Source organism: Pinus tabuliformis, chromosome 3_2 (genome assembly GCF_031772625.1).
Source record: "Pinus tabuliformis cultivar Carrire ecotype Pingquan chromosome 3_2, CPIR1, whole genome shotgun sequence".
NCBI classification, from domain to species: domain Eukaryota; kingdom Viridiplantae; phylum Streptophyta; class Pinopsida; order Pinales; family Pinaceae; genus Pinus; species Pinus tabuliformis.
Window position 1 is genome coordinate 1277191971 of NC_142302.1, and position 10651 is coordinate 1277202621.

The 10651-nt window shown below is 37.4% G+C and overlaps 2 protein-coding genes across 2 annotated transcripts; both read left to right on the forward strand.

Annotated features, from left to right (window-relative positions):
• Positions 1-1081: 1081 nt before the first annotated feature.
• Positions 1082-1518, forward strand: LOC149185401 (protein GLUTAMINE DUMPER 2-like). The gene has a single exon (XM_089419096.1). The coding sequence runs from the start codon at positions 1107-1109 to the stop codon at positions 1419-1421; it is 315 nt and encodes a 104-aa protein (XP_089275222.1). The 5' UTR covers positions 1082-1106; the 3' UTR covers positions 1422-1518.
• A 5144-nt stretch (positions 1519-6662) lies between these two features.
• On the forward strand, positions 6663-10435 carry LOC149185402 (uncharacterized). Its single transcript, XM_089419097.1, has 2 exons — positions 6663-9654; positions 9751-10435. Exons 1-2 carry the CDS (start codon positions 6951-6953, stop codon positions 10209-10211), a joined length of 3165 nt encoding a protein of 1054 aa, XP_089275223.1. The 5' UTR covers positions 6663-6950; the 3' UTR covers positions 10212-10435.
• Positions 10436-10651: the final 216 nt, after the last annotated feature.

Genomic DNA, 10651 nt, shown 5'->3' on the forward strand with positions numbered 1-10651 from the left:
CAAACAACACAATATCACTACCCCTAGTTTTGGGTTGAATTGAAGAGAAAAACATCACTACTAGTAGTCTTAGATGATGTCTTACATTATATATAAAGGTAGAACACCATTATCATCGGTCTTCTTACATTGATAATATAAATAAATATAAAGTGATTAAGTGGATATCTAATCTTTTATAAGTGCTTGCCTATATTATTCTTTATTCCACATGAACTTACTTTGTTTACATACAATATTATCAATCAATAAAAATATCTATATTTATTTTGTATATGATTGGAGGAGGAAAAACTCACTAATGTATAATGTCAAACAATACAATATCATTATCCAATTTTACATTGAACTGTAGAGACCAATAATACTAGTAATAGTCACAACCCCATCACCATGGGTCTTCTTACATTAATGAGAAAATATAAATTATTAAATAATTAAGTGTATATTTGGGTCTTCTCACATTAATGAGAAAATATAAATTATTAAGTACTTAAGTGTATATGTAATCTTTTGTAAGTGATTGTCTACAATATTATCTAGTCTACATGCTTTGCTTTTACTTTGTTTATGTAAACAATAAAATGAGCCTTAATTACGCCGTAAGGCGTTCCCTCTGAGAGGAACTCCCCTCCGTGCCGCGGTGTCTCGTTATCGGCCCTTAGATCGATTGTTAGACGATGGGATAAACTCCAGCCATTAGATCATCGGCCTTTTTAGAAACCAAGCGTCAGCGAAGAGAGGCCAAGCGTCTGTGGAGAGAGGACAGCAAGCGTCTGTGGATGGATGAGAGAGGACAGCAATGTGAGGCGCCTCGATCCCCTTCGATCTGAACATCAGGGAGCTCTATGAAGCGGATCATGTCCCTTGACGAAGATGGCAGGGTGTGGTAAGGAGAGCCATCCATCCATTCGGCGGTGAAGAAGGTGACAGAAAAGCCATGGTACACAGTCAGCCGCTTTGCAAACTCGAGCAGTGGGATGTGATGGCCCGACCCAAACCCAGGGAAGATTGCGACATGAGGCTTCTGGCTCTGCTCTTGCGACTCCATGAATGTCTCTATATTCCAACAAGCAAATGCCAATATTTGAAGGGTGGGTTCTGTAATGATGAAGGGGACACATTTGCGATGGCATTCTCCTGCCCTGTATTTATTCGTTGGAGTTGCAGGCATGCTGGCTCTGATAGGCCTCACATCCATGGTTCTTCTGTGCTTTTGGTGGAAAATAGGGGGTGGTCAAGTGGAAGCAAATGATCCAGAGCGTGTGAACCCTGGAATTATTGAAGGTAAAGAGGATAATTTAAGCTATGAAATTGATAAAGAGGAGAAAGTCCTTGTGATTATGCATGGTGATGAAAAGCCCACATTTCTGGCCAAGGAATTGTCCTCTGCCTCCACTGCTGATGGTTCTGAAGTCTGAGGAGTAATATTTTGCATCAGTTATGGGAGCTCCTCTCCTCCTCGTAATGCAGAAGGCAAGTGAAACTAGAATCTTGGCTTGTGGTATTGGGATCCATTGGTGGTCGTCAGAGAAGATCAGTATCAAATTACTTCTTCCGCCATAATGTATATATTATGCGGTGGATTTTTCTGTAGATGCAAAGATTACAGACAAGACTTTAGTATGATAATCAGAACATAGAAATTTTGGTTTTTTGTGGCCTTTTAATAGAAAGAGTTGTGTACAGACATTTTTAGCTCAATGAAGCCCTGTCTTGTCGCAGCAGCAATAGCGTGTCAAGAACAGGCATAAGATATCAGATTGCGCTAACGATTTATAGTTGCTTTGTAAGAGAATCTTTTTAATTGGGTACATGATTTCAGTCTTTGCTTCATCGGTATTATGAAACACAAAAACATGTACAGGAACAGGATGAAAGATCAAACCTTTTTCCAGGACACTTAGGCAGTACCAGTGCTGCTACAGACTTTCTGTGCTTCAGAACTTTTCCATAATCTTTTCATGTATGAAAAAGTAATTGCTACATCATTTATTTGAGGAAAATTCTGTAGATCATAGATCTATAATAATGAAAAACAGAGCAGATGAGTCTATTGACCTCTCTAGCATATACACACAGAATTTTATTGGGTTGAATAATCTCATTCAATGTGTTTCGGTTTCTAAATGAGCCAATTCTTCAGGTTGCAATGGATGTTCTTAATCTTTCTCTGTACCATCATAATCATTGGATCAGTTGGTTTTGGTTTTGACTTTTTTTAATACGGTGTGATAACAATATGGATTAGTCTCCAACGCATTCCCATAATCATTGGATCAATTGGTTTTTGGTTTTTTTGTTTTTTTAAATACGGTGTAATAACAATATGGATTAGTATCCGGGTTACTGCATGATGTTTAATATTTATTAATATTGTCTGTACACTTTTTAGTTTTGCTGATGACAGTAATATTTACGCCGTAAGGTGTTCCCTCTGAGAGGAACTGCCCTCCGTGCCGCGGTGTCTCGTTATGGGCCTTAGATCGATTGTTAGACGATGGAATAAACTCCAGCCATTAGATCATCGGCCTTTTTAAAAACCAAGCGTCAGCGAAGAGAGGCCAAGCGTCTGTGGATGGATGAGAGAGGACAGCAATGTGAGGCGCCTCAATCCCCTTCGATCTGAACATCAGGGAGCTCTATGAAGCGGATCATGTCCCTTGACGAAGATGACAGGGTGTGGTGAGGAGAGCCGTCCATCCATTCGGCGGTGAAGAAGGTGACAGAAAAGCCATGGTACACAGTCAGCCGCTTTGCAAGCTCGAGCAGTGGGATGTGATGGCCCGACCCAAACCCAGGGAAGATTGCGACATGAGGCTTTTGGCTCTGCTCTTGCGACTCCATGAATGTCTCTATATTCCAACAAGCAAATGCCAATATTTGAAGGGTGGGTTCTGTAATGATGAAGCAGAATTTATAGTTATAAAACAAATGTATGACATTCACCCATTTTTAGCACAACTTATCATCTCATTTCAGGCCAAAAGTTTGGAGGTTTAATCCGAACTTGCAGGAGACCAGGAGGACGAAGAGGAGCACCAGGAGGACGAAGAGAAGCATTGAGGTCCATGGCGTTTGAGTGTTTCAAGAAGAAACATGATGTGAGGGGTTGCATCCTCCGACTGAGGTGCCGGGTATATTTGTATATTTCAGAAACGAAGACTACTCCACGGATGGACTCTGGTCTATTATAATTGAACTAGCCTGTATCAGTGTCACTGTTCAGACTACTTACAATAACAGATTAGTCAACAGGAAACTCATTAACTCTGTCTTATAGTGTATTAGTATTTTCTTTCGAATACATCAAACCCTCCCTTGACTTTTCTAGAAAAAAAAGATTTCTTGACAGAAATATTTTCCCTTTCTTTCATCATAATTCAAATACAATATTTTTAATGAAAGAGGAAAATAATGTTTTTTTTTTTAATAAGTCCACTGCAGATTTCTTAGCATTCTATTCTTTCCTTGTAAACCATTCCCTCTGCATATCACAAAATTCCAACATGAGATGATAGAGACTCTGCACCTATATCTAATATGTGTATTGCTCCTCAATTTATGCCTTACGACGTTTCTTTTGCAACATTTGGTGCAAATGCTAGTTATGTGTAATGCCAAACATCATAACATAATATAATAGTATATTACTATTAGTCTGGTAAGGTCACTATTATGAGTCTCATAAGGTATTTAATAAGGTACATGTTTAGTTTATTGTTTTCGGATTTGAGATAAAATTCAATTATGTGTAATGTTAAATAATACGTCATAGTATTAGTGTGTTAAGGACATTAGTTGATTAGTTGATTATGGATGTTGCAATTTTTATTATATATATTTTTTAAATGTTTATTTTTAATGTTTCAATATAATTGGTCCAGTGAAAAATTGGTTTTTTTCAACACATGAATGTTTGATAGATAATTTAATGAATGCATCTTTTGAAATTTGATATCTTGATAATTGCACCTCTTAAGATTTGATACTCAATGCGTGTGGTCCCAGTCTAGCCTAACAGATGAATAATTACATTTGAGGCCTCAGTGCATGTGGTCCATGTTTATCCCAATGGAGAGAAATAAAATTATTTTAACATTCACGAGGCTAAAGATAGCCTATGGGACATATTGTTTCTTTATTTGGTTGATGTATTCAACCCTTTTCCTGTGAAGCCTCACAATAAACACTCCTAACTTCTCGACAAACCCCTCGCTAAATAGATTATCCCAAGAGCTAGCTACCAAAATATCTGCATAACTTCTTCTGTTGTCTTTGAAGGCCTCACATTCTAAAATGAAACGCTTTTCTGTTTCCACTTTTCCGGAAGAACAAAAAATACATATGCTTTCCTCCCACACTTCTTTGGCCTTTTCTAGCGCCCTGTTTCACAACGATATTGACTAGAATTAGCCCTTAACTGAGCAATACGAATTTTCGCTCTCCAAGAAATATTGGCCTCTATATACACTTTTTGTTGATGATTATGAGTGGGATTAAACACTTCAATATAGTATTTTTTCTTTCTCCCTAGCTCCTTATCCCAAGTATGCTTGTGGAACTTATCCATAACAAAAGTTTTTATTTCTTCACCGTTTATGGGACACGTGTTCAAGCAAATACCCCATTTACTAAACCATTTATTATTTTGCTGCATCCAAGTCTTCTTTCTTTTGCACAATATGTCATTAAAGACAACCTTAGGTCCTCCGCCCTCTTTCATTTGCTCAATTTTTTTTAAATACCTTATGACTCGCACCATAGCAATTGCTTCAATAGGAGCAACCCCTGTTTCACTTAACATGATAGTATAAGGAACCACACTTTTAATTTCGAATTTGTTTGTAATCAAACGCTTTTGAATTTTCTCAATTTGTTTCCACTGCATTCGGATGTACTGCTGGCCCATAGTTCACAACCATAGAGAGTCATCGAAATCACTAGAAGCCCAAAAATAGTTTGAGTGGTTTTCCAGTGCCATAACTATACTTCTCTACAACTATTTTGAAAAGCATAAAATGTTTTCCAACCCCCGAAAGTTCTTTTCTTTCTACAATCATCCCAGCTTTGATTTTTGTTGAAGTCAATTCCGAGGCATTTGTAATCCACAACTTTTTCCAAAATGTTGTCTTCAAAGTAGAACTTATGCTGGTTATGTTTTCTTATTTTAGAGAAAACCACTACTTTTGTTTTGCTAACATTGACTAGCATTCCCACCCTTCTACAAAAATGCTTAAGGGATAGTAAGTGTTCTTGCAAACTAAGAGCGGATTTAGCAATCGAAAAGTCTTATAACAAACTTGCCCAAATGGATACCATCAACCCCTTGCGAATTTAACCATTCCTCAAGCTTGTCCATATATAAACCAAAAAGGTTAGGAGACAATGGGCAACCTTGCTTGACCCCGATATCACTTTTAAAACTTTCAGAAATCTCTATTGAAGTTCTAATTTTGATTTTCACCTCTTCAGACAACCTATGCACAACTACTCTCAAATGCTTAGGTACCCCATGTTCCTCCATTCTGTGCCAAAGCTTATTCCTAGGAACCGTGTCAATTTTTTTTTTATCCCCCTGAAATCAACAAAGCTACCAAAGACTTCTCTCTTTTTCTCCCAAATTTTGTCAATGATATAACTTAAAGTTATACAATAATCAACTTTGAAATATTTAAGCCTAAATCATGCTTATCCTTTAACACGCTTATGTCTTTCCTCTACCCACTTACTAATTTTATTTTCTAACATACTTCCACATAACAAATAAAAAATTAACAAATAAAAAATTTATCATCATAATCCTTACCTGAAATGATTACACCTTCACTCAATGCGTGTGGTCCCCATGCAGACCAAGAGGAATAATTTTACCTTCACCGACTATTGCGACTCTTGATATTTGAGGCCTCAATGCGTGTGGTCCCCGTCCACCCAATGGATGAAATGATTGCACCATCTGCTCAATGCGTGTGGTCCCCATGCAGCGCAAAGAGATGAATAATTGTACTTCACCGACTATTGCAGCTCTTGACATTTGAGGCCTCAATGCGTGTGGTCCCGTCCACCCAATGGATGAAATGATTGCACCTTCATGGTTACTGCAGCTGCTCAATGCGTGTGATGCCTCTCTCACGATTTCTATTTCGTAAAATATAGCAATATTAATGCGGTTTGACATGGAGTTGATATAAAATTATATAATACTTTTTTTTTTTCTTTCGTTTTTTATATCCATCCTATGTTAGATCGCATTAATATTACTATATTTTTTTTCGTCTTTTATATCCATCCCATGTCAGACCGCATTAATATTACTATAGTCTACAAAATAAAAATCGCCGTCTTTTATATCCATCCCATGTCAGACCGCATTAATATTACTATATTTTTTTTTCGTCTTTTATATCCATCCCATGTCAGACCGCATTAATATTACTATAGTCTACAAAATAAGAATCGCCATCCCTCTCCAGCCCAACAGATGAATAATTTTACCTTCACCGAATATTGCAGTTCTTGACATTTGAGGCTTCAATGCGTGTGGTCCCCGTCCACCTGAACGGATGAAATGATTGCACCTTCACCGACTATTGTGGCTCTTCTCAGTCTTCACACCCTGGCTGTGCCTCTTTTCCTGTCCATTCCTGTCTATAAATATTTGTGAGAAGCCACAGAGCACTGCAGATCTCTTCTGCAATTTCATCCATATTGCTGTTCTGCTCTTGAATTTGGATTTCAGTGAGGGCATTGTTGAGAAATTGGGGGTACTCATCGTCCCAACTCATGGCATAAAGAAAAGAGCCGAACGCAGAAATCAGATGGCGGCGAGGCAGTCTGTTTTGCTATCTGTTTCAAAGAATCAGTGTGTCATATAAACTATTTTTAGTCTCTTCTTTCTTTCTGTTAAAATTTCTTGTTCTTTCCCTCTCATCTCCAATCTAGCCACCATGTGGTCTCTCCGTTTTGGTTTTCCTATGTTGTTTCTGTTCTTTATTTTTTCCTGGGTCTCTTGTGCTTACTCATTCCACGATGACCAGAAATCCCTGTTGGCCTTCAAGAAACTGATCACCAGCGATCCTCATAACTTCATGGCTGATTGGAATCCCGCAGTGCACTTATGCAACTGGACGGGTGTTAGTTGCAGCCATCGCCATCCAGCGCGAGTTGTCGCTGTCAACCTCACTGGCATGGATCTGGGCGGCCCCATTTCTTCTTCTCTCGGCAATTTGTCCTTTCTCCGAGTACTGGATCTTTCAGCTAATGCGCTACATGGCCATATCCCAACTCAATTAGGACGCCTCTTTCGTTTGAGGGAGCTCGCATTGAGCGACAATCAATTAGAAGGAAGTATTCCAAGTCAACTGAGCGGTTGCAGAAATTTGACTCTATTGGATCTCTGGCTAAACGATCTGAATGGTTATATTCCCCGAGAATTGGGTTCCCTCACATGTCTCCAGAAGCTTTACTTGGGAGATAACAACCTCAAAGGTAACATTCCCTCCTCCCTGGCAAACCTTTCAGCGCTGGTTTATCTTCACCTCGCTGGAAATGCACTGTCAGGTAACATTCCTTCGTTTCTGTCAAATATTTCCAGTTTGATTAGGTTATCACTGGGTGAAAACAAATTTACTGGTCATATTCCACAAGAATTTGGTTTGCTTTCCAATTTAGAAGGGCTCTACCTCTATGTAAATGAACTGTCAGGGGTTATTCCCACTTCTTTGTTTAATCTTCTGAATTTAACAGAGCTCTCTTTGTCGGGCAATCAGCTCACTGGAAACATACCAAAATCTATTGGAAATTGTTCAAAACTTATAAAGCTGAATTTAAGTGTCAACCAGTTGAGTGGGACTGTGCCAATAGAGTTGGGCAAGCTATCTGTACTTGAAATACTGAGCTTGCACTCTAATCAGCTTCGCAGTGGCAGTGCCACAACAATGCCTTTTCTTGTTGCTCTTACTAATTGTTCTCGATTACAATATTTAAGTTTGCGCAACAATTTACTAACGGGTGTTTTGCCCCTTGCAATTGGCAAGCTTTCTGCGAATTTGTCCTACTTGGCATTATCAATGAACAAAATCCAAGGAAACATCCCTCCATATATCAGCAATTTTAGCAGTTTAACATTACTGAATTTAAGTACAAATCTTTTAACGGGGAGCATTCCAGTCTTGGGAAACCTTAAAAAATTAGAAAGATTGTATTTAGAAAACAATAGACTAGAAGGAAATATCCCTGACAACTTTGAGCAATTACAACACCTTGGTCTTTTGGACATTAGTAGAAACTTTCTTTCTGGACATATTCCCAATTCCCTTGCACCCCTTAAACAACTAAGGATGCTCATCCTTCATCACAACCAGTTATCAGGGAGCATACCTACCAACTTAGGAAACTGTACAAATCTAGAGTTGCTTGACTTGTCTCACAATATGTTGTCTGGAAACATACCACAAGAAATTCTAGAACTTTCAAATCTACAATTCTATTTGAATTTGTCAAGTAATTTATTAGAAGGTTCATTACCCATGGAAATTGGTAAAATTGCAAAGGCTCAAGCTATTGAGATCTCTGCCAACCAATTGACAGGGATCATTCCACCTACACTTGGAAGTTGCAGTGAACTGCAATCATTGAATTTATCTCATAATGCCTTCCAAGGCTCTATCCCAGATTCACTTGGAAATTTGCAAAGTCTCATCAACCTGGATCTTTCTTCCAACTCCTTATCAGGTACAATACCAACTACTTTGAAAAAGTTGAAAATGATCAAGCTTTTAAATCTATCTTTCAACAATCTCACATGGGAAATTACAAAAGGTGATTTCTTTGCAAATCAAACAATTGTCATATCCTTAATTGGAAATCCCAACATTTGTGGACCACAAGAATTTGGGTTACCTACATGTCCAACACCAAGAGGTCATTTTGCATTTGTGAAAAAAGTACTATTGCCCGTGGGTGGAGCTGTTGCTTTTATGCTATGTTGTCTGATTTTAGTATTCCTTTGGAGAAGGAATATGCTTCTGCAAAACTTTGTTTTTTCACGCGTTATTTTTCAAGAGTACCAAAGGATTTCATATCAAGAGCTGCACACTGCAACTAATGGATTTGCTGAGGCCAACCTGTTAGGAACAGGGAGTTTTGGATCAGTGTATAAAGGAGTTTTGAATGATGGCACAATTGTCGCTGTGAAAGTTCTCCAATTGCAAAATGACCAAGCAGAAAAAAGTTTTAAGGCAGAGTGTAGTGTCTTGCAAAAGGTTCGACATCGAAATCTAGTGAGAATCATCACTTCATGTTCCAACCTCCAATTCAAAGGTTTAGTGTTCAAATTTATGTCTAATGGAAGCTTAGAAAAGCATTTGTATCCCAATAAGGATGACAATAATAGTGAGGATGTATGTGAATTGGGATTAAAAATGCGATTAGAGATTGCCATTGATGTAGCCCAGGCCATGAAATATCTTCATCATGATTCATTTGTGCAAGTAATGCATTGTGATATAAAACCCAACAATGTGTTGTTGGATGAAGACATGACGGGCCATGTAATTGATTTTGGTATTGCAAGATTAATTGGCGCAACCTCTGCAGATTCACTTACTTCAACGCTTGCTCTAAAAGGCTCTATAGGCTACATTGCCCCAGGTATGTCTTTTTAAAACATTACTTTTATGTGCATTTCTCGTTAACGATTTTGCATGGACTAGTGGAGTAAAATTTGGAAAATGTTGTTTTTAACAGAGTATGGATTGGGTGAGACAATTTCCACCAAAGGAGATGTTTACAGCTATGGCATTTTACTATTGGAAATGCTTACCAGAAAGCGACCAACTAGCAACATGTTTGTTGGGGACCTAAATTTACATAAGTGGGTGAACAGATCATTCCCAAATAGTGTGAAGGATGTAATTGACAATGGTCTTTTTAGTGAGCTCGATGGAGGTGAATTTGTTGATAACAATGTATACAAATGCATACTTTCTTTGTTGAGAGTTGGTTTGCTTTGTTCAAAAGATTCATCTAATGAACGACCAACTATGAGAGATGTAGTGTTAATGTTGGAGAATTTAAGAGAGAATTTGGTGGCAAATGAAAATGCTTATAGGGGAGTAAGACGAAGCATTTCCAATTTGCTTAGTGAAACAAATGCAATAAGGAATGATGCATCTGCATCAAATGACCAAAGTTCTTCTACATATTAGTTTGTGAAAATTGTAATAGTGAAAGATTTTGTCATTATTGTTACAATCAAAAGATTCTTTTTAAAGTATAGTTGTATAAGAAAACATCAGTTAATACGTATCATGTATTTGTGGTTATTGTTGACAAAAATATGAAATGTTTTTACAACACATTGGATTACAACTTTGCATTTGTTTTAAATTAGAATTTATCAGTGCTGTCGATATTCTTGAGTGAAAAGTAAATGGTCCAATGAGTTTTAATTGTATTCTTTATACAACAATAAATAAAGGACTTGTCATTTAAATTTCAATAGTAATATACAAATCTTAATCTTATAAATTCATTTTATGAACCTTGTTAAATATTAATTAATTAATTGAATGGTTAACCAAACTTTATATATTAAAATGTGTTTTCTTATTAATAATAATAAAAGTATTGATGAATCACTAAAAGT

What these genes read in the sequence shown, in the direction of transcription:
- LOC149185402 (XM_089419097.1), top strand. Translation starts at nt 6,951, where the DNA reads ATGTGGTCTCTCCGTTTTGGTTTTCCTATGTTGTTTCTGTTCTTTATT. An exon ending in TATAGGCTACATTGCCCCAG is followed by an intron (nt 9,655 to 9,750) that starts GTATGTCTTTTT and finishes TGTTTTTAACAG; the next exon opens with AGTATGGATTGGGTGAGACA.
- LOC149185401 (XM_089419096.1), top strand. Translation starts at nt 1,107, where the DNA reads ATGATGAAGGGGACACATTTGCGATGGCATTCTCCTGCCCTGTATTTA.